This window comes from Microcebus murinus, chromosome 16, assembly GCF_040939455.1.
Source record: "Microcebus murinus isolate Inina chromosome 16, M.murinus_Inina_mat1.0, whole genome shotgun sequence".
Classification (NCBI taxonomy): Eukaryota; Metazoa; Chordata; class Mammalia; order Primates; family Cheirogaleidae; genus Microcebus; species Microcebus murinus.
In genome coordinates this window covers 29,370,559-29,395,286 of record NC_134119.1, presented here as the reverse complement: position 1 = coordinate 29,395,286, position 24,728 = coordinate 29,370,559, and the positions used below count along the sequence as shown (strand labels likewise).

At 39.4% G+C, this 24,728-nt stretch overlaps 1 protein-coding gene across 5 annotated transcripts in view; it reads right to left on the bottom strand.

Moving 5' to 3' along the window:
* Window positions 1–24,728, bottom strand: part of TPX2 (TPX2 microtubule nucleation factor) — a 56,812-nt gene that overhangs the window by 11,224 nt on the left and 20,860 nt on the right. For all 5 annotated transcript variants that reach the window (XM_076011010.1, XM_076011014.1, XM_076011012.1 and 2 more), the window contains 9 exons: window positions 23,851–23,974; window positions 19,528–19,656; window positions 18,223–18,345; window positions 15,620–15,741; window positions 14,627–14,778; window positions 12,904–13,075; window positions 10,619–10,760; window positions 9,754–9,970; window positions 29–124 (listed from right to left, as the gene is read on the bottom strand). In XM_076011010.1, the coding sequence (XP_075867125.1) occupies window positions 29–124; window positions 9,754–9,970; window positions 10,619–10,760; window positions 12,904–13,075; window positions 14,627–14,778; window positions 15,620–15,741; window positions 18,223–18,345; window positions 19,528–19,656; window positions 23,851–23,974 (1,277 nt within the window). The remainder of the gene's footprint in view (window positions 1–28; window positions 125–9,753; window positions 9,971–10,618; window positions 10,761–12,903; window positions 13,076–14,626; window positions 14,779–15,619; window positions 15,742–18,222; window positions 18,346–19,527; window positions 19,657–23,850; window positions 23,975–24,728) is intronic.

Below are 24,728 nucleotides of genomic sequence, written 5' to 3'. Positions count from 1 at the left end.
AGAAACCCCCTGCCCCCAGGCAATTCACCTCATCTCCTTTGGTGGGTATTCGGATTCTATTCTTCAATGCGAAGGCTGGTGACTTGGGGACAGTGATTGGAAGTACCTTCTTTTCAGGAACACCCTGGAAGGGGTAAGCAAATCAATTATACATCCCAGAATAACTTCCACTAGGCTGTCTGAGAAGATTAAATTCCTTTCTTAAAGAAAAGTTTATGTATCGGGAATCGAAAAAGTCTATTATTTTATTATGTTGTTCACCTAAGACAAAGTCATATCTGGTATGTGGTAGCACTCCAAAAGTGGATTATAACATCATGACAGAAGAGCAGCAAATAACAAGGACATAGGTAGAGTTGTATATCCAGTAAAAATATGATTCATCAAAACTCTTTTATTCTCTTCCTCTTGTTTTTTTGTTTTTATCTTTTTTTTTTTTTTTTTTTTTTTTTTGAGACAGAGTCTCGCTTTGTTGCCCAGGCTAGAGTGAGTGCCATGGCGTCAGCCTAGCTCACAGCAACCTCAAACTCCTGGGCTCAAGCAATCCTCCTGCCTCAGCCTCCCGGGTAGCTGGGACTACAGGCATGCGCCACCATGCCCAGCTAATTTTTTTTTTTGTATATATATTTTAGTTGGTCAATTAATTTATTTCTATTTTTGGTAGAGACGGGGTCTCGCTCAGGCTGGTTTCGAACTCCTGACCTTGAGCAATCCGCCCGCCTCAGCCTCCCAAAGTGCTAGGATTACAGGCGTGAGCCACCGCGCCCGGCCTCTTCCTCTTGTTTTAAGACAGGATTTTGCTCTGTTGCCCAGGCTGGAGTATAGGGGCAAGATCATACCTCACTGCAACATTGAACTTCTGGGCTCAAGTGATCCTCCTGCCTCAGCTTTCTGTGTAGCTGGGACTATAGGCTCATGCCACCATGCCCAGCTAATTTTTTAGTTTTTGTAGAGATGGGGTCCTGCCATGTTGCCCGGCCTGACCTTGAACTCCTGGCCTAAAGCAGTCTTCCCACTTTGGTTTCTCTTCCTTTCTATTCCCAATCCCTTGAAAACAACATTTTTAAAAAAAGATTTCTAAATGTATCTATGATCAGAACACATTCTGTCCATTCTTTTAAACCTATTCCATATATAGCTCTACAATGAGAACTTCTGTTCATAAATATTACCTTCAAAGGGCAAATAGGGAAATGTATTGGGCAAAGGGCTAGTTTAATTTATGTTTGCAAAGTAAATGGCCAAAGAACAAGAACAAGCAGTTCACAAAGTTATAGAAGAGGATTAATCTCAATAATTTTTTTTTTTTTGAGACAGAGTCTTGCTCTGTTGCCTGGGCTAGAGTGCCATGGCATCAACTCAGCTCACAGCAACCTCAAATTCCTGGGCTCAAGCAATCCTTCTGCCTCAGCCTCCCAAGTAGCTGGGACTACAGGCATATGCCACCATGCCCGGCTAATTTTTTCTATATATTTTTAGTTGGCCAATTAATTTCTTTCTATTTTTAGTAGAGACGGGGTCTCGTTCTTGCTCAGGTTAGTTTTGATCTCCTGACCTTGAGCGATCCTCCTGCCTCAGCCTCCCAGAGTGCTAGGATTACAGGTGCGAGCCACTGTGCCCAGCCAATCTCAATAATTTTTAAAAACGTAAATTAAGGCCGGGCGCGGTGGCTCACGCCTGTAATCCTAGCACTCTGGGAGGCTGAGGCGGGCGGATTGCTCGAGGTCAGGAGTTCAAAACCAGCCTGAGCAAGAGCGAGACCCCGTCTCTACTATAAATAGACAGAAATTAATTGGCCAACTCATATATATATATATATATATATATATATATATATATATATATATATATATATAAATTAGCCGGGCATGGTGGCACATGCCTGTAGTCCCAGCTACTCGGGAGGCTGAGGCAGAAGGATTACTTGAGCCCAGGAGTTTGAGGTTGCTGTGAGCTAGGCTGACGCCACGGCACTCACTATAGCCTGGGCAACAAGCGAGACTCTGTCTCAAAAAAAAAAACGTAAATTAAGACAAGACCTTTTTTACCTACGAGACTGTGTAACATTTAAAGGACCAATTAATACTAGTATTGGCATGTGTGAAGAAAAGTGAGTACTCACATAAGTTGGAATAAAGTAAGGATATAAATTGGTTTAACCTTTTGAGAAATGTCTATTAAATTTCTAAATGGTCATACTCTTTCACCCAATATAAAACTTCCAGTATTTGATCTCATTTAGTTTAGTTTTGTTTTGAGTTGTATGTCCAACACAGTTTTCAAAAGAGTAAAAAATTACAAATAACTCAGTTACTATTTATCAAGAAATGACCAATTAAATCCTTTGGCACATCGTGGTACAACAACACAATAGAATATTATACAGCCATCAAAAATAAAATGTTTATTACTGAGATAAAACAGTGTTCATCTAAGCCAATGTCTGTCTCAAAAAAAAGAAAAAAAAAAAACAGTGTTCATAATGTGTGGAAGGCAAGCAGCTGAAACAGAATATCATTTTTTTTTTTTGCTTTTTAAATGTACATATAATTAATCTAAGTATGGAAAATAAAAGAACACTGAACTATTAATTCTCATATTTCTTTGAGGGTAGATTATTTTCGACAGAGTCTCACTCTGTTGCCTAGGCTAGAGTGCCATGGCATCAGCCTAGCTCACAGCAACCTCAAACTCCTGGGCTCAAGAAATCCTTCTGGGCCGGGCGCGGTGGCTCATGCCTGTAATCCTAGCTCTCTGGGAGGCCGAGGCGGGCGGATCGTTTGAGCTCAGGAGTTCGAAACCAACCTGAGCAAGAGCGAGACCCCGTCTCTACTATAAATAGAAATAAAATTAATTGGCCAACTAATATATAAAGAAAAAAAAATTAGCCGGGCATGGTGGCGCATGCCTGTAGTCTCAGCTACTCGGGAGGCTGAGGCAGGAGGATCGCTTGAGTCCAGGAGATTGAGGTTGCTGTGAGCTAGGCTGATGCCACGGCACTCACTCCAGCCTGGGCAACAAAGTGAGACTCTGTCTCAAAAAAAAAAAGAAATCCTTCTGCCTCAGCCTCCCAAGTAGCTGGGACTACAGGTATGCACCACCATGCCGGGCTAATTTTTTCTATATATTTTTAGTTGGCCAATTAATTTCTTTCTATTTTTAGTAGAGACAGGGTCTTGCTCTTGCTCAGGTTGGTTTCGAACTCCTGAGCTCAAACGATCCGCCCGCCTCGGCCTCCCAGAGTGCTAGGATTACAGGCGTGAGCCACCACGCCCGGCTGAAAGTTAATTTTCTATATTCCATAATTCTAATTCATTCAACTACTCTGAATATTTTCCCTTAATGATTTCAAAACACTAACATTTAAAATCACTGCAGAATGAATTACATGTATCTTATGGTACACATAATTTAATACATATTAGAAAGTTGTTTGGTAAGCATTTTTCAATTCTCATAGAATTTATACTCTGTCGATTAAATCTGGCAATTAATCCTAACTACAAAATAGTATGTTTTGGGCTGTTGTTCTGAATGAAGTGTATGGCCAGATCAATTTAAAAAAAACAAACCCTGAGACAACTCCTTATTCGTTACATTTGCATCCACATCCTAACCTCTCAGCTCTCTATTCAGCTCCTAAGTCTTCACTGCACACCACAGTCCCACTTCGCCTATTACCTGGGCCATTCCACTCATCTCCTAATAGTCTTTCAGCTTCTCATCTCATTCTTCCAGTTCATCTTCTGTATATAGTCAGGATTATTTTTCTATAACACATCTGATTATGTTACTTCCTGACTTAAAATTCTTTAATGGCTTCTAGGGCATACCTACAAGAGTAGAATAAATCCTTTGGCATGAAATACAAGGTGCTTCATAATCTGGTACCCTGCCCGACTCTCCAGCCTTACCTCAACCCTCCTTACACATCATCTTCCAACTACAGTGAACTACTGGCTACTCCCCAAATGTACCCCTGGTTCTTATCTCAATGCCTTTTCTTGTACTCTGTCTGAAATTCCCTAGCTGCTTACAAGTACCCAACTCATCTTTTCAAGCCTCCACTGAAGCATCTCCTCTTTTTTTCTTTTTTCTTTTTTTTTTTTTGAGACAGAGTCTTGCTTTGTTGCCCAGCCTAGAGTGAGTGCCATGGTGTCAGCCTAGCTCACAGCAACCTCAAACTCCTGGGCTCAAGCGATCCTTCTGCCTCAGCCTCTCAAGTAGCTGGGACTACAGGTATGCGCTACCATGCCCGGCTAATTTTTTCTATATATATTAGTTGGCCAATTGCTTTCTATTTATAGTGAGACGGGGTCTCGCTCTTGCTCAGGCTGGTTTTGAACTCCTGATCTCGAGCAATCCGCCCGCCTCAGCCTCCCAGAGTGCTAGAATTACAGGCATGAGCCACCACGCCCCACCAGCATCTCCTCTTTTATAAAGCCTTTCAAGAGATCCCTCCACTCCAGGCCCTATAGAACTGACCCCTTTCTCCCCTATAGATAGTTCTATCACAGTCCATACAAAACTTCACTGCACTTATTTATTTAGATATTCATCTCCCCCTGTTAGTCTATGAATATTTGAGGGTAAGGATTTTTTTATTCTATCAATCCCTAATGCCTAACATAGACCTTGGCAAGTAAAAGGCATTCAGTAAATGTTTGTTGAATGGAGTAAGAATGAATGAACACATGAGTAACAGAATTTATACCTTGGACTCTAAGAGAATACCTTGGGAGACTTCTCCTTAATCCCAACAATGCTGCAACCTCTCCAAACACTTTTGGAATGTCTTTCTTGGAGTGGCTTTCAAAGCCACTTTTTGTACCATGCAAGACAGTTGCTCACTCTTTACTTTTAATTTAACAAAATTATTTTCACCTCTATTATCTTGGACTACTCAGACATTTTAGTTCCAAATAACTTTAGATTAGCTTCTAAAAGCAAATTAATGTTTAAAATACATATGAAGATTTGTCATCACTGAAGAGATCCAAAAGATTGTAACTCAGGATGCAAGACAAGTGGCTTTTCCAAAATGCTTTGTGCAATATCACAATCATTGGAAAGGATTTACAGCCTCTCAAGGTGACCACTGTGAAGGGAATGCTCATTGTGCTGTGAGATTTCTTGTATATTTTCTAAAGAATGCTAGAACCACTAACCACTAGCATAGTGAAATCCAATACAGCTGATCTTGTAATCAGAGTAACAAATGTCTAAGAAATGGGTTTTAAAATGATGCCTATTGTAAAAGTGCAACAACAAAAAAATCTATTCTACTATATCTTGAACAAGTGGACACCAGCATCATCTTAGAATGTACCTAAAACAAGTAGAAGTGGGAAAAACAGTGAACAAGGAGCTGGGGGTCTGTTCTAGCCCCGCTCTGCTTCTAATCTGTATAACCTTAGCCACATCAGGTTGTCTTCCAGGCCTCAGAGTTTTTTTCATAAAACAAAGTAATTAAAATAAATATCTGAGGACTCATTTAGTTCTAAAATAATCCAAATTTTTTCTATTTTCCCCTCTCTGCAGAGAAATTTGCATTTTAAAAGAGGAGCAATGTTAACCTCTAATAATAAAGGAGAGATTTATGAATGGGATCAATCCTCATAATTAATTGGGGGGAGGAAAAGATGATTTATGAAAATCATTTTTGCAGCAACTATCCACCCACACCTCATGTCTACTGCAATTAGAGCTAACTGGGGTGGGGCTCAGTTAGAAACAATGAAAAGGAAAGTGGGCTTCCAGAAACAGAGAAGTCGTCTTGTTTTGCTATTTTAAGTTTTTAAAATTATGAGCTCCTTGAGGAGCTGGGATATTGCCATTTGCATTCCTTTGCCTTCTCCACAGCACCTACAAGATGATCTGATAAATAACTGTTCTATGAACATGTGCAGGCTAACATCACTGTACTTATTTATTTACATGTCTATCTGCTCTACCAGACTGTGAAAGCTTTGAGAACAAGGGCCATGTCTTATTGTATCTTTGAATTCCCACTATCTAACATAGGCTAGAAACACAGGCTGGTGCATTTCAGCTTGTACTGTCACTCACTCGGTTATATAGTATTGGAGTGGCTGTGCTGTGGCAGTCACTATGCTAGGTGCTGGAAACACAGAGTAAATAACATAGAAATACATGATCCCTACTCTCAGGGACCTCAGATTCTAGTGGAGGAAAGAGATAATAAGTAACAAACCAAATACTTTCCAATTTTCATAGGTGCTGTAAAGAAACACAGCAGAATGTGAAGCTAAATGCTATTGGGAGAAGTGCCCAATAGGGAAGTTTAGAGAATGTTATCTGTAAGGAGGTGGTATAGGGTTAGAACTGGGCAATGTGAGTGGACAGACGACCCATTTAGGAAAAGCAGCCAGGAATGGGGGATGGGGATGGGGAGTTGAACATTTCTCCCTAAGGCAGGATGTGCCCTCAAGTTCCCTGGAACAAGCTCTCAGGCCTGTACCAGAACAGTTAGGAAATTACTGTGAAGCAATGTTATCTCAGGAAGTATATAAAAAACCCCAAAACAACAGCAGCAGCAGCAACAACAAAAACAAACCTTGCTGGTCTCCCCAAGCCATCCCTAAATATCTCTGCTAAAATTACTCACTGGCCTCACTGACACCACCTCCACTTCCGTGGTACCCAAGGTCTCCATTAGATGTCGGCAGCAAGTTCACATTTTACAGCTCATGCTCAAGGCTTTCATCACTCCACCTCTGCCTTATGGCCGCTGCTGCTCAAGCCTATCTCTCATCAGCCCCGTTGTCTCCTTGCCATCTATCAGCCACATATGGGAGGGCACAAGAAACACCATAAGGATACACAGTAACAGAGCTTCAGCACTGGGGAGACACAGATGGGGCACGACAGTGTCAGAGAAGCTGCAGTAGGCTCTGGGAGGTGGGTTCTTCAGTTCTGCTCTAAGAGTCCAATACTAGAAGTTCAAAGTCCTACTCTTGTTCTGCCACCAACTTTTAAAAATGTTTCTATAGGCAAGTCACATTCCCCTTTCGAAGCCTCTTTTTCTGAAAAATGAAGAGGGTAGAAGAGAATATATCTCCTTCTATGCTTTGCTTCTCTAGAAACCAAGAATTGAAGAGAAATCACTACAAACTTAAGTACGGAGAGCTGCAAACAGTGTCAAACTCAAAAAATCTCATTTGCCATAATAAACAATGATAACGGTAAGCATTGTGGAGTAGAATAATATAGTTTTAAGGAGACGATGGGCTCAAACCCTGGTTCTGTGTACTAGACATCTCTTATTGTTTGTTTCCTTGTCTAAAGAATAGGGATAAGAATATAATCTACCTCTTTGAGTTGTCATGAGAAATAAATAAGATAATCTACGTAAAGCACTCGACAATGTAAGCACTCAATAAAATGACAATTATTACTATTAACAATACCACTGCTTACTGAGTCAGGCACCATACTAAGTTCTTCACTCAGGTTCCCCCTATGCTGCACCCAACAAATCAAAACTCTAGGGCTGGCCGGGCGCTGTGGCTCACGCCTGTAATCCTAGCTCTTGGGAGGCCGAGGCGGGCGGATTGCTCAAGGTCAGGAGTTCAAAACCAGCCTGAGCAAGAGCGAGACCCCGTCTCTACTATAAATAGAAAGAAATTAATTGGCCAACTGACATATATCTAGAAAAAATTAGCCGGGCATGGTGGCGCATGCCTGTAGTCCCAGCTACCCGGGAGGCTGAGGCAGAAGGATCACTCGAGCCCAGGAGTTTGAGGTTGCTGTGAGCTAGGCTGACGCCACGGCACTCACTCTAGCCTGGGCAACAAAGTGAGACTCTGTCTCAAAAAAAAAAAAAAAAAAAAAAAAATATATATATATATATATACATAAAATATATATGTAAAGTCAATAATGGTACATAAAATATGAGAAAATAAAGAGGGTGGTACATGAATTAAATAAAAAACAAAAAATTTTAAGGGTGGGGAAAGCAAGGAGCTTGAAGAAAAAGATGTCATTAAAAGCAAGTTGCCAAAAGAATGTTATGGAAGCCTTGAAGAAATCATTTCTCTTTTCTGGGCCTCAGTCTTGTAAAACAAGACATCAAGCCATTCTGGATCTAGGATTCTGAGGTTTGCAAATAAACTACATTTTCTATGTTGTATTCCGAACACTGTTTCCTCAGTGGATAATGACAAAGAAGGCATGGCTTTTGGTGACTAATCACTTTGGTGGGGAGAGGTTTCTTAAAAGTTTGTTGTAATAGAGTTTGGCATATAGTACATGTGCATCAGAGCAAAATAAGAAAAAAAAAAAGAGCACTGTGAATAGAAGAGAGGTCTCAGATGCAAAAAACTTTCAATTGAAAGAGTACAATATGAGGGAAGTAAAGTATGTTTCTAAACATAATATGACTTTTGTAAAGCCTAGAAAATATAACTTTTGTTGCTTCTGACTTTGTGCTAAGAAAATAGAATATCTAAAATCAGGTATCCAGTTGAAGGTAATATCTTGATGCACAGTTTCACCTAAAATGATCGTGACTCTAAAACAAGCAAAAAGAAAAGAGGGCAGGGCTGGCACGATGGCTTACACCTATAATCCTAGTACTCTGAGGCTGAGGCAGGAGGATTGCTTGAGCCCAGGAGTTTGAGGTTGCTGTGAGCTATGATGACACCACTGCACTCTAGCCTGGAAGACAGAGCGAAATCTAGTCTCAAGAAGAAAAAAAAGAGGATAGAAAAACAGAGAGTTCTTCTAGTGTTAACCTGGACATAAATTGATCCAAACCAGGGGGTTGGTGGGAAGGATGTGGTGTTCTTCATCTGAACAAAAATTTATCTAAAAATCACCTCACACTTATGCAAGTGTTTAACTCCATTACTTATTCTTTGCTTGTGGCACTGCTGCCTGATTGCGTATTTTCTCTAAAATCGTGGTTGTGAGGCTACCATCAAACTACAACCCACTTCTCTAGTTTCCAGTTGTTCTTGATAAACTTCTTTTCTCCAGCTTAAGTGACCCACTAACAGTTCCCCATAGATGCTCCATGTTCTACCTTCAGCCATTTTTTCATGTTACTTCCACTGCCTGGAATGCTCTGCCAGTCCATTTCATTTGCATTTCTGCAAGTCCGAATTCTATCATATAGTGGACAGGCAATATAATGAAGAGCTAAGTTCACAGACTTTGGAGCCAGAGTGCCTGAATTCTCAACCTTGCTCCACCATGTATTAGCTGAGTGCTCTAGGATTATTATATAACTTCTCTGGGCCTCAGTGACCTCATCTGAAACAAGTGATAATTAAGGCAATCTCCCTGAAGGAACTATTGTCAAAAATAATAGGCTAATATGTGGAAAGGTCTGAGAGTAGTGCCTGGCACATAGCAGAAGTGTCAGGAATTACGATAACAACTACTACTACTACACATTGTCATGGCTCAGGTCATGCTGTCTCCTCCACAAAGCACTACTTGAACCTTCTCTCTACATTCTCCCCTCTGAATTCCTATAGTACCTTAAACTGTCATCTCCCTTAGAACACTTCTGTCCATTTTACATTATTCACACATATGTTGTTTCCCATAATAGACTTTAAGTTGCCTAAGAGCAAAATCCACTTCCGATATCTCTTTGTCACCTATAGCTCCTAATATTATACCCTGCTCACAGTATCTACTCAAATATTTCTGTGAATGGGTGGATAGGTGGTCGTGAGCAGGACATTTCTGCCAACATCCAGAGTCCTCAACTATTCTTACCACAACATCTTCCAAGATCTTAGTAGGGCAAGGTCTCGAATGAAATTCAAAGTGTTCATCTTCTGATTTCTTCTTTGACTCTCGATCCTGGATTCTTTTCTCAATCTCCAAATCAAAGCCAATAGGCTGAGTGGGTGGTTTCACAGGTGGTTTCTTGGGCAAGATGGGCCCACCTTCAAGAATTCTGGGATCAAGTTCCCGTGCTTTGAATTTGTATCTGTAAGGTTAGAGTTTAAATGACAACCACAGATTTTTTTTTTAATAAAATGAAAACTACCCAAACAACAAAATTTGCCAAAACCAAAAAATAATCATTAAAATTACCCATTACGCACAGTAAAATTTCAACTTTCTCCATAGCCATTATCTTTATTTACCTCTAGAACAAAGAATAAATGAGACAGTTCTAACATTCCCACTGCATTAAAGGCTGGGGCTTCTCTTCACAGAGGAAGCTCCCTCTCCTTAAAAAAAGCATAAAAAGGAATTTAAAAAAAACGTAGGAAATAACTCCAATGCTAAGTTCTCATTTCCTCCACTGACTATAGCTGTAATAACCCCCTGGGTAGCCATAAAAGGGTGGGATCTACCTAACCTAACCTCAGAAGATATTCCTTAATTAGAATCTAAGTAAGTTCTCCCACTCCAATCTCTGCATTAAATTTTTACCAGTTTACACTCCAGGACATCTCCATAGTCCCACTTTAGTTCTTTAATCATAGAGGCAGGGAAACAGAGCTTACAACTACAGAGCCTACAACTCAAATGCCATAAATTTTCATGAAAATAAAAATATTAACTGTTATCCTTATAGAACTGAGAAGCAAGTAGGGAGGTTTTTGGAACTCTCCCTACTATAACTTACTGTTGCAGTTTCTCCAGTTCCTCAGCCTCCTGCTCTGCTGCACTTTTGTAGGTCACAGGCCTTGCACGCTGTTTGGTTTGCAGTACAGGAGTCTGTGGGTCTCTAGAGATCTTTGGCACAGAAGATTTGGAGGGTAACAGACCTATAAATCAATATGACAGATATTTATCTAGCTCCCTAAGATCCAGTTTACCTGTCAAGTGGTAACTCAACTAGGTAGCCCAGAGACGGGTAAACAAACCACGGAGTGGTGGGCCCTTCCCACTTAGCTTAGCTCACATCTGTCAATCTAACAAACATTCAGTCCCTTCTTCTCCATCACTCTTTATTGAGGGGTATGATTAAGGTGGGAGCCTTTGCGTAAACTATACTCTCATCTTCTGATCTTAAAATCCATCCATGTCTGATGGGTTCCTTATCATTGCATAGGCCTGTACTTTCCATTAACAATGCCAATGATTTCACTGAGCTATGATGACACTCTCTGGCCAGGGCAACAGAGCAAGACCCTATATCAGAAAAAAAAAAGGCAAATGGAGAAAGTAAAAAATCTATGTCAAAGCATTGATATTAAAACCATACCACCACTCATAGAAAATATTAATTTTCCTGGTCAGGGAAAACCTTACAATTTTCATAATTATATAGAATGAATCCTTTAATTTAGACCTTATCAATATAACATAACAGTGGGAGATCAAAACCAAATATATTTATTTTAGAAAGAAGCCATGCTTCAGGCCGGGCACGGTGGCTCACGCCTGTAATCCTAGCACTCTGGGAGGCCGAGGCAGGTGGATTGCTCAAGGTCAGGAGTTCAAAACCAGCCTGAGCAAGAGTGAGACCCCGTCTCTACTATAAATAGAAAGAAATTAATTGGTCAACTAATATATATACAAAAAATTGGCCGGGCATAGTGGCGCATGCCTGTAGTCCCAACTACTTGGGAGGCTGAGGCAGGAGGATCACTTGAGCCCAGGAATTTGAGGTTGCTGTGAGCTAGGCTGACACCACGGCACTCACTCTAGCCTGGGCAACAAAGCAAGACTCGGTCTAAAAAAAAAAAAAAAAGAAGCCATGCTTCAAATATATATACAACTGTTAGTTAGCTATAACTATACAAAGTTTTAAATAAAAATGGCATAAAATAATTTTTCTATTTGCCATCACTAAGATTCTAAAAGCAGGGCATATCAGACTCTAAAAGTCATATATTATTTAAACAGTCATGTTTAATATTTAAATTTTATTTCATTAGAATAAAAAGAAATATTTCATTATTTTCATAATATAAAATCTAACACAATGATTTTAGCTACTAGAACATAATAACAATACTAAGAAATGCTGTACTCAAAGGAATTCATCTGGCTGCTTAATATAGTGCTAAACAACACCTATGCAAGGGTAGGAAAAATTTAGAGACCCTCAAGTGACCAGATTCTGCTTTATCCAGCCCTATGCTCTCAAGAACTATTATATACCATCTCCACTCTTCAGACTTCATCTCCCCTCTTATAGAAATTATTTTCATAAAGTGAGAAACTACAAGATTAGAATCCCATCTGTTGACACCAAATCTACAAATCCACCAGAATTTGCATCCATTCCTCTTATTTTTCTATCCTCCTTTCAAAGAACAGTCACTACACCTGTGCCAAGTACCCCAATCCTACCTGCCTGCTCAAAGACATAACCTATTGGTTATCTCCTCTCTGCTGTATTTTGACAGGGACTTCTGGGCATTCAGATATGTTCTACCTCTCTCCCACCTCCTTTGACTCTTGCCTCTCCCTCCACATCCATAGGCCTTACCATAATTTGTAATGATCTATTTATCTCTCTCACTGAATTAGAAACTCGATGTTGAGTAGTACTGAGTCCATTTTGTTCACCTCTATACTGCCTACACTCAACATAGTGCCTGGTTAGTAGTAGTTAAAAAATTTGCTAAATCGATGAACAAAAACACACAACTTGAATGAATGAATTTCCTATAGGTAAGTAAATGCACTGTCACTATTTGACACATGGCAAAGATATCCTCAAGGTTAGCTTGATTCATTCCCCTTGGCCAATTATTGACCAGGAGGATCATGGTTGATGGATAACCGTGAACACATAGCTGGGTGGTTTGAGAAATTCTAAAGTATACATTTGTTGTCTACATATAGTCACATGCCATTCATTAGCTGAAAAGCTAAATACAAATTCATGCCTCAGATGCAGACAAAGGGGATTCTAGAGGAGGCTTCATCCAGCTATAATATTGGTAGGAAACTTACTAGTATCATCCTTCTTGCTCCTCAAATGATATCTGTTAGGGGTTCGTTTATGGAAGGCTTCGACCTGCTGTGCAAGGGGCACGTATGTAGAAGCTGTTTCATCAAATGTTCTTTTCTTTCCTTGGGACAAGTTGAAAGGCTTAATAATGGTACATCCCTTAGTCACTGGGGCCTGTAAAGAGAAAAGTTGTTCCCCAAATGAAGGGTTATGGAAGAACTAGGATCTACCACAAGCCACATATTCAGCACAAAGGTTCAAAAGAAAAAGGGCCTATGTGAAGCCAAGATTATTACTCTGAAGTTTGTCAGTCCTTGAGCAACGACTATAACTATTCCTACTAGTCTATTCCTATCATTAAAAAAAAAAAGAATCTATGTAGACATATGGTTAAAAAAAAAAAAAAAAAAAAAAAGAAAAGAAAAGAAGAAAGGATCTAGCACTTCACAAATTGTCTGTTCTGTAATAGTAAATAGGCGATTCTTCCCCAAGCATGTCAATGTTTTAAAGAAATCCAGAGCAAGCTATTTTAAAATTTAAAAGGGGAAAAAAAGCTGCAAAGACATCCCACCCTCAATTCCATTAACAAAAAATTGGTTGGAGGCCAGGCGTAGTGGCTCACACCTGTAATCCTAGCTCTCTGGGAGGCCGAGGTGGGCGGATTGCTCAAGGTCAGGAGTTCAAAACCAGCCTGAGCAAGAGCGAGACCCCGTCTCTACTATAAATAGAAAGAAATTAATTGGCCGACTGATATATATATAAAAAAAAATTAGCCAGGCATGGTGGCACATGCCTGTAGTCCCAGCTACTCAGGAGGCTGAGGCAGAAGGATCGCTCGAGCCCAGGAGTTTGAGGTTGCTGTGAGCTAGGCTGACGCCACGGCACTCACTCTAGCCTGGACAACAAAGCGAGACTCTGTCAATCAATCAATCAATCAATAAAAATAGAAAAAATTAGCCAGGCGTGGTGGTGCACACTTATAGTCCCAGCTACTAGAGAGGCTGAGGCAGGAGGATCCCTTGAACCTAAGAGTTTGAGGTTGCTATGAGCTAGGCTGATACCACAGCACTCTTGCCTGGGCAACAGAGTGAGACTCTGTCTCAAAAAAAAAAAATTGACTGGACTTCTCAGTTTGCATCCAGTCAGGTAGCTGAGTCAGCAAAATCTTCCCATATGTCCCCCCAAACGGACTGATAAAGAAGCCTACTCCCTGGATCCTTGGCCTTTTCTTAGGGGATCATTAATTTTGATAAAACTGGTCTCCACTTAGAAGCAAAACTCTTCAAAGACCTTTATCTCAAAGCAAGAAACACAACCTCAGATTTACAACTGCAAATGACTGACTTTAAAAAATGATGATGCTGACTACAAATACAAGTAAACATTATAAGCACTAGAATTTTACTTAAGATTGTTATTATTTTTGTTGGTGCTCTGGTAACAAAACTGCACAGGATTTGAGTGGTCTGCCTCAACCCTATTTTTCCCATAAGCGCTGTATAATCTCAATTCAGTTTTCACAGCAACTTGGTAAGACGGTTCCCAAAAAGGTAAAGTGATTTGTTCAAAATCACATAGCTAACAGCAGGCAACATAAGGATTTAGAACTATCCTAATTAAAAACATATGCTTCTCTCCATTGTATTATTATAGTAACCATAAATGCTACACCTGAAATCCTAACTAAATTAGTAACAGGAATATTCATTTAGTCCATTAACTTACAGGAGATGAAGGATGCTTTCGAAGTTCAGATGTAAAGTTCACTTCCTTATACTCCTCTTGATTCTTAGGATGTTGTTTAATGCGCTCATCTGTGCGAAAGTGGAAGTCAATTGATTTGGTTACCTGGCTCACTGATTTCTTCACAGGTTGCCCTGATAAGAAATTAAAACACAGAGATAACATTAAGAATATCAGTAAATCTCCTTTTAATACAGTGCTTTTAGTATTCCTATTACCATGGATCTGACTTTGTTCACTATCTACATGTAACCCAAATCTTGCAACAGTCCTCAAGGACACCAATGTATGTGTCATATTCATTGAGTACTAATAGGTTTGAGGCCCTACAGGCAGATGCAAACTATAAAGAGGTAGCATAGGCAAGAAGAATCGCATCTCCCAGGTGTGGTCAAAGCGCTGGAAAAACAGAATAACTGGAAGTAACACTTTTCATAGAAAAAGTGATGGATTGACTTTAAAAGCACATTTAGCTCTAAGAAGAAAACCCTATAAACTTCAGGGGTGTTTTTTCAGCCCAGTAATGAGGGCTTGATAGCTATGACTCCACCAATAATAATAGTGTGCTAGAGCAAAGCAGAACTGTGAGCCTTCAGATCCTTCATCATACTTTTCCTCCATAGATATAAACTGGATTTCACTCAGTTTTCTTTTCCTCTGCTTTTAGGATAAAATGGGAAAACAACAAACTGGCCTGCCGAATTACTTTATCTTCTATCTCAATCCTAGTTCCTTCTTTTTCTAAAACAAAGGAGAGGAATAGCGTGCTCTAAGAAAGGACCAATGTATATAAAATGTTCCAGGGAATGGGCATTGGAATATGGATGGAACCCATATCCAGCCTTCTAAATAAACACATCTTTTTATGCTGACTATTATGAAAGCCTTTTTTTGCTTTAGGGACCTCAGAAAAAACCCTACCAAGATTATAAGAAGCACCCCTCATAAATCAGACTCAACCAGAGCCAAGCTGACCTGTTCCTGCAAGAGCAAGTTTCTTGAATTCTTCATTCTTTTTCCGCATCTCCACCACCTCCTGCTGCATTTTCATTCTCTTTTCCAACTCTTGCTCCTCAGTACTTTTTAGAACTTTCCGCCTAAAGGACAAATCAGCAAAGAAGATAAAAAAAGAGAAGAAGGCCAGGCGCAGTGGCTCAAGGTCAGGAGTTCGAAACCAACCTGAGCAAGAGCGAGATCCGTCTCTACTAAAAATAGAAAGAAATTAACTGACCAACTAAAAATATTTATACAAAAAATTAGCCGGGCATGGTGGCGCATGCCTGTAGTCCCAGCTACTCAGGAGGCTGAGGCAGAAGGATTGCTTGAGCCGAGGAGATTGAAGTCGCTGTGAGCTAGGCTGATGCCATGGCACTCACTTTAGCCTGGGCAACAAAGTGAGACTCTGTCTCAAAAAAAAAAAAAAAAAAAAGAGAAGAGAAAGGGCTCAATGATTCAAAGTATCTACAAAACATCTATAATGTTTTTAACTTGTGATAAAATTGCCATCAAAAACAAAAATATTATCTAATAAACAGATACTGACTTAATTATATGACACTATAAAAAAACAAGATGCAAAATATTGAAAAATTTTCAGAAAGATAGCTAAAACAGACCATAGAAGATATTATAAAAGATCCAGAAATCTGACTATATAATGATTAGCTTTTATGCCACAAGAAAAAAAAAAATTAAAAAACAAGTAGAGGCCAGGTGCAGTGACTCATATCTATAATCCTAGCACTTTAGGAGGCAGAGGTAGGAGGATCATTTGAGGCCAGGACTATCCTGGTCAACATAGTGAGACCTTGTCTCTACAACAAATAGTAAAATTAGCCGAGCATGGTGGCACACCCCTGTAGTTCTAGCTACTTGGGAGGCTGAGGCAGGAGGGTCGCTTGAGCCCAGTAATTTGAGGTTACAGTAAGCTAGGATCATGCTGCTGCTCTCTAACTAGAGCAACAGAGTGAGACCCTGACTCAAAAATAAAAAAAAACAAAAGAGTAGAATGGGGAACATATCTGCAAAGGCAGCAAAGGGCTAATATACATAAAATAACTTTAATAGAGAGAACAGACGTAGAAGTGAAGCCAACTAGGGATCAAATCTCCACTATGAGGCCGGGGCGCGGTGGCTCATGCCTGTAATCCTAGCACTCTGGGAGGCCAAGGCGGGAGGATTGCTTGAGGTCAGGAGTTTGAATTCAGCCTGAGCAAGAGCGAGACCCCGTCTCTACTATAAATAGAAAGAAATTAATTGGCCAACTAATATATATAGAAAAAATTAGCCAGGCATGGTGGCGCATGCCTGTAGTCCCAGCTACTTGGGAGGCTGAGCCCAGGAATTTGAGGTTGCAGTGAGCTAGGCTGACACCGCAGCACTCACTCTAGCCTGGGCAACAAAGCGAGACTCTGTCTCAAAAAAAAATATCTCAACTATGTGATTTCATTTTCTGCCGAAATGATCTTGAGAAAAGTATTTAACCTCTTTATGCCTCAGTTTTCTCTACTGTAAAATGAGGAATAAAAATTCATGCTCTCGGCATGCAAAATCCTGTCGAAAAAAAAAAAAAAATTCATGCTCATAGAATATCCACAACTATTAAATCAGGTAATGCTTCTGAAGTGCTTGACACGTGGTAAAATGCAATATAGAGTAGCCATTCTTAGTAATGAGAATATCACTAACACTACTTATAGATAAATAAAAAAGGAAACAGACAATTCACTAAAGAGAAAATATGGAGATGATGTTTATAACAACAATATATCTTGTCATCAAATAAATATAAATTAAAATAATTTGATGCTGGGAGTTGTAGGGAATGGGGAGAAGATGGTCAAAGGATATATAATCTCAGAAGGAATAAGTTTTTTGAAATCTATTGCACAGTATGATGAATATAGTTAATAATGATGTATTATACATTTCAAAATTGCTAAGAGAGATTTCAAATGTTCTCACCACAAAAAATAAGTATTTGAGGTGATAGATATGTTAATTAGCTTGATTTAATTATTCCACATTATAGCCATAAATAATAACATCACTTTATACTCCATAAATACAATTATAAAATTATCAATTTACAATGAAATTTTTAAAAATAATTTGATGCCATTAATATTGTATCAATTAAATGTATATATATAAAAAATGATAAATCTATAAAAAAAGGACAAATGTGAAGATTTTGTAGCAGCATAGAAAATAAATGAAATAGTCTCATGGTAAGTGAATAAAGCAGAACCCAAGCTTGTTTATTAACTGATTGTGAAAATATACATGTTACTTAGGAAAAAGCCAGAAGAGAGCTGGGAAAAATGAACACTGTTCGATTTAGTAGTACAAACCTTTACTAACTTTTTCGTTTTGTATTTCTTTTAAATTTACGTTAATAGTATGTTTTTCTCACTGTTGAAGATTTGAGCATCCTCTAGGACCCATGTAACAATTCATCTAACCCTAGTCAAAGCTTTAGGAGTTTCCCAAGCTCCAGGTACACCAAACAGATTGCAGATGTACATTTTAATTTTTCTCTATTCATTCTGAAGTTTAAATTCAGAAAAGAAACTTACCTTACAGGTAGTATACGAGGCACAGTATGTCTGTCCTTAGCTTTCTCTGGGGAAGATCCATTCTTTTCGGCAGTATCTTCATGAGCAGTGCCTTCTTCCTCTGGCTTCTTTTTCTTGTTAGAACTTAAGTTCAAAGGACAAAAAATATACTCTCAATTCCCTAAAGCATATCCCACACCACCCTCCTCCCCAGATCTACCATATGTGGCTTAAATTTTCTCATTCATTAGGATAACAAGCATGCTTCAACCACAAAATTCTTCCAATAGTATCATTAGATCATATATTCCAATGACTCCAATGAGTAAACTTCAAGAAAGCCAACAGAAGTCAAGGTTAGAGTTGTCTAGTGGTGGTTGAGAAGAATAAGGAGAGATTTTACCTGCTCACAATCAAATGAACAAACAACAGTTAGTTGCTTTCCCAATCTAGTCTATCTCTTTTTTATTAATAGAACTCCAATTTGGGGAAAAGTAGCAATGTGCCAAGCTAAAGTATTATTACTTGCTTTGACAGCCTCTACTCCAACTAGAAGACCCAAGTGACACAGTCTGGGCAACTGAGATATAATTTAAGGGTTTCTGGAAAAGATTTCACTTTCCTGATATGGGTGCTGCCCCTCTACAATACTCTCTCTTGAACATGGATGTGATACCTAGAGGTATAGCAGCTATCTTGTGATAATGAGGCAATAAGCAAAGGCAAAAAGCTAAGAAACATAGAGCAGCCACCTTGAGCAACAAGTACGAAAATAAAAAACTAAGAATAACTAACTGATCACAACCAGTTATAGATTTCTTTATTCCTCCACTACTCCCACTGTTTCACTTGACTGAGATTTAAAAAAAAAAAAAAAAAAGCTAAGAATCAGAGATGCTAGGCATCTTTCAGCACTGAACCAAACCAAACTACTTTTAGACTTCTGTGACACACATAAGTCATTATTAAACCACTCTACTTAAATACACTATCCCTTGAAGGAAAACATATTTCTAACTGATAAAACTAAGACCAAGCAGCACCACATATTCAGCTTGTTATTAACCATAGAAGCAAACAGGGGAAAACTGTAAGTCAACTAAGATTTGAGCACCCTATAGGACACAAGTAACAATTCACCTTATCATGCTCACAGTTTTAGGAGTTTCCCAAACTCCTGGTGTATCAAATAGACCACAGATGTACTCATTTGTAATTTTACTCTGTTCACTCTAAAGTGTAAATTCAGGAAAGACACTTACCTTACAGGTGGTATGCAAAGCACAGTATGTCTGCCCTTGGCAGTAAGAAGTTGTGGCTACTTACACTTTCATTTTTTTAAGGGGTGGAATTTCATCAGTGACTACAGGAGTGGCACATCTCTTGGCTTTCATTTTTACATGGTCTTTTTCTTTCTGTTCCAAATCCTTCCGAGCAGAGAGTCTAACAGATCTTCTATGATAGAAGAATTGACAAAATGTATCTATAATGAATACATCAACTACAGATATGCAAACGTTGCTCAGAAATGTAAAAGGATGACAAACTATAAAGAGCAATAAAAAGTTAATGTTATCTCCACTCTAAAGATCTAATCTCTCTTCTCTTGCCAATAGTTTTTGAAATTCAGCCATAAAATTTTGGTACTTAAATCCATTGATGTTTGTAAATTAGACCTTAATATAGCTGATTAAAATTAAAAAACTTGCCAGAAATCACCTAGTACAACCCCCTCCTTTTATAGGTAAAAGTCCAAATAGATGAGGTGACTTGACTCTGGTAGTCACCCTATTAGAAACTAGTCACAGCTAGTTACTTCCACACTTGAAATTAGACATCAGATCTCCTAGAAATTGACTAAGGTATTTATTTTCTCCTTTTTCTTTTAGCTGCTCCCCTACACCTTTATTTTTTTATTTTTTTTGGTAAAATATAACACATACCAAAAAGTGCACGAGACAAAAATTAAGTAGTTAGATGATTACAAAGTAAAAGACTCACAAAATCACCATCTAGACCCAAATACAGAGCATTGATGACCACTATCTTGACTTTTACAGTAATCATTATCTTTTCCTTACCATTTCACCAAATAAGCAAATAACCATGGATTCAATAAACATTCTATGTTAGTTTCAGGCAAAAATATAGTTTATATAATGTAATCAGACTGCTGCAAGTATTCTTTCCTGTCTGATTTATTTCATTGAACATTATGTTTGTGAGTTCAGGTGCAGTGGCTTACACCTGTAATCCTAACACTCTGGGAGGCCAAGGCGGGAGGATCACTCAAGGTCAGGAGTTCGAAACCAGCCTGAGCAAGAGCAAGATCCTGTCTCTACTAAAAATAGAAATTAATTGGCCAACTAAGCTGGGCACGGTGGCTCACGCCTGTAATCCTAGCTCTCTGGGAGGCTGAGGCGGGTGGATCGTTTTGAGCTCAGGAGTTCGAAACCAACCTGAGCAAGAGTGAGACCCCATCTCTACTATAAATAGAAAGAAATTAATTGGCCAACTAATATACATATACAAAACATTAGCCGGGCATGGTGGCGCATGCCTGTAGTCCTAGCTCCAAGGGAGGCTGAGGCAGGAGGATCGCTTGAGCCTAGGAGTTTGAGGTGCTGTGAGCTAGGCTGACACCACGGTACTCACTCCAGCCTGGGCAACAAAGTGAGACTCTGTCTCAAAAAAAAAATTAATAAATAAAATAAAAACAAAAACATTATGCTTGTGAGATTCAACCACACTGATTCACATAGCTTTTGTTTGTTTGTTTTTTGTTTTAAGACAGAGTCTCACTCTGTTGCCCAGGCTAGAGTGCCACAGCATCAGCCTAGCTCATAGCAACCTCTAACTCCTGGGCTCAAGTGATCCCTCCCGAGTAGCTGGGACTACAGGCACACACCACAATGCCTGGCTAATTTTTTCTATTTTTTGTAGAGACGGGGTCTCACTCTTGCTTAAGCTGGTCTCAAACTCCTGAGCTCAAACGATCTGCCCACCTTGGCCTCCCAGAGTGCTAGGATTACAGGCATGAGCCACCATGCCCAGCAGATTCACATAGCCTTAATTCACTGATTTTTTTTTTTTTTTTTTTTTTTTGAGACAGAATCTCACTTTGTTGCTCAGGCTAGATAGAGTGAGTGCCATGGCATCAGCCTAGCTCACAGCAACCTCAATCTCCTGGGCTCAAGCGATTCTACTTCCTCAGCCTCCCGAGTAGCTGGGACTACAGGCATGTGCCACCATGCCCGGCTAATTTTTTGTATATATTTTTAGTTGGTCAATTAGTTTCTTTCTATTTTTAGTAGAGATGGGGTCTCGCTCAGGCTGGTTTCAAACCCCTGACCTTGAGCGATCCATCCGCCTCGGCCTCCCATAGTGCTAGGATTACAGGCGTGAGCCACCGTGTCCAGCCTAATTCACTGATTTTTATTGCTGTATAATATTCATTGTAGGAATGTGCCACTATTTATTTAACTTACTGTTAATGGGTTAGTTCTTCATTTTATGTACTATAAATAACATTGCTATGAAGATTTTCATATGTGTCTCTTGGTGTACATGTGTAGTCATTGCTATTGGGCATATTAAGTCATAAGATTGCTGGGTCATAAAAAATGAATATGCTTTTTTCTCTGATTATCATAAGATTGAGTGCCTTTTTGCATATTTATTGGTCATTTGGTTATCCTCTTCCATGAAGTACTAGTCCAAGTTTTTTGCTTGTTTTATATTGGGTTGTCAAATCTTTCCTATGATTAGTAGGAACTCTACTTCCTCTGGAAGTTTTATGTATTATAGTTTTCCCCCCTCTGGAGGCTGGCTTTTTTTTTTTTTTTTTGAGACTGAGTCTCAAAAGCCTACAATTAACCGAGCATGGTGGCACGTGCCTGTAGTTCCAGCTACTTGGGAGGCTGAGGCAGAAGGATTGCTTGAGCCCAGGAGTTTGAGGTTGCCGTGAGTTAGGCTGACACCATAGCACTCTAGCCTGGGCAACAGAGCGAGACTCTGTCTCAAAAAAGAAAAAAAGATATTGTCCTATATTTATTTATACGAATTTTACTGCTTTAGCTTTGACATTTAGATCTATAGTTCACCTAGAATTGACTGTCTTACACAGAGTGAGATAAGGGTCAAGTTTCTTTTTTTTTCTATTTGGATATCCATTGCCCAAGCATTGTTTATTAAAGGGGGAGTGGGGATCACCCTTTCCCCATAGGTCTGCAGTACTATGTTTCATATATGTTGTGTCCATATATGAGCAAAGACTTAAAAGTCTTATGGGACAGTATCAAGTAATTCCATATACAAGTAATTGGAGGTCTTGATGGAGGTGGAAAAGGGGACAAAAAAAATTTGATGAATGGACAAAAAATATCCAAGATTTGGTGGAAAACATTAACTTACAAAGAAGCCAACGAACCCCAAGCAAGATATATATAAGGGAAACCAAAAACCACAACCTGGCAAATCACAGTCAAACTGCTGAAAGTCAAAAATGAAAAAATCCTGAAAGCAATGAGAAAAAAATAGTACATCACATACAAAGAAACAAAGATAAGATCAAAGTCTGACTTCTCAGCCAGGTGCAGTGGCTCACACCAGTAATCCTAGCACTCTGAGAGACTGAGGCAGGAGGATCGCTTGAGCTCAGGAATTCGGGACCAGCCTGAGCAACAGCAAGACCCCTTCTCTACTAAAAAACAAAGAAATTAGCTGGACAACTAAAAATATATTGAAAAAATTAGCCCAGGCTTGGTGGCACATGCTGCCTACAAAAGATGTACTTTTAAATCAAAGGCAAAAAAGCAGGTTGAAGGTAAAAGGATAGAGAAACTATGCAAACACAATCACAAGAAAGCTTAAGTAATACCAGGGAACAAAGAGAGACATTTGACATCAGGAACATGTAACAATTATATCTATACAAGGACTTTGGAACCAGACTGATAAGGGTTTGAATCCTGGCTCTGAAATAAACTTGCCTTGGGCAAGCAACTTAGTATCTCTGAGTCCTCTATAAACTAAGCATACTACCTACAACTCATAAATATTATGAGAATTAAAAAAGGTAGCATAGGGCAACTTCCGGGGCCCCCGCTCTTGGGGCCCCAGAACCTCGTCCACGAGTGTATAATAAAGCCACGTGGTTTGGCCCCCCCCCAAAAAAAAAAAAAAAAAAAAAGGTAGCATAAAGAGGCCGGGTGTGGTGGCTCACGCCTGTAATCCTAGCACTTTGGGAGGCCGAGGCGGGCGGATTGCTCAAGGTCAGGAGTTCGAAACCAGCTTGAGCGAGACCCTGTCTCTACCAAAAATAGAAATAAATTAATTGACCAACTAAAAATATATATATACAAAAAATTAGCCGGGCATGGTGGCGCATGCCTGTAGGCCCAGCTACTCGGGAGGCTGAGGCAGTAGGATCGCTGAGCCCTGGAGATTGAGGTTGCTGTGAGCCAGGCTGACGCCACGGCACTCACTCTAGCCTAGGCAACAAAGTGAGACTCTGTCTCAAAAAAAAAAAAAAAAAAAGGTAGCATAAAGAGTGTAATGTAGTATGGATACATAGTATGTGCTGTGTTCAAACTATACTTTGAACATTATTATTATAACCACCACTTTTGAGCCCCAAAACAGTCTTACCTCTGTGGCTGGGCTGGAGTTTTTCTTGATATGGCTCCTTCAACTTGCAGGGAAGAACAAGCATTTGATGAAAGGGACTGTTCCACAAGATTTTCCTTTTCTGCCTCTTTGTAATAAGTGTTAGCTGTAGGAGACCAAAAACTAGTTAGTAGTTAAATCCCAAGGAAAATAATGATGACAGACATAAATATATTAATATATACATATGACTTAATATAGAACTCTAGATTTATTTTTTGTGACATAATCTGTTGCACATCAGAACTCTAGCCTTAAAATTATGTGTACACATATAAACATTACATATATATGTATAAGGTGTGTGTGTGTGTGTGTGTTGTGTGTGTGTATCCTTCCTAAGCAATGGAATCGTTAGTTCCGGTGAAATCTTCTGCAGAAGACCAGTTTATAAAAGCTACTTTGGTTGAAACAGAAATTAAGTATCCAGAGACCTGCCTATTTGCCAACCTAAGGTACCATCTTAAAAAAAACATACATCCTACGTGGGGTGCAGTGGCTCCCACCTGTAATCCTAGCATTTTGAGGGGCCGGGGCAGGAGGATCCCTTGAGGCCAGGAGTTTAACACCAGCCTGTGCAACATAGCAAGACCTCCTCTCTATAAAAAAAAAGTTTTTAATTAGCCAGTCATGGTGGTGTACACCTGTAGACCCAGCTACTGAGGAGGCTGAGGCAGGAGGATCACTTGAGCCCAGGAGTTTGAAGTTGCAGTGAGCTATGATCACACCACTGTACTCCAGCCTGTATGACAGAGTGAGACCCTGTCTCAAAAAAACCAAAAAACCCAAAAACGGTAAAATAAAACTGGATATCTATATATAGACTGCCATCCCTCACTATATACAATAACGAACTCAAG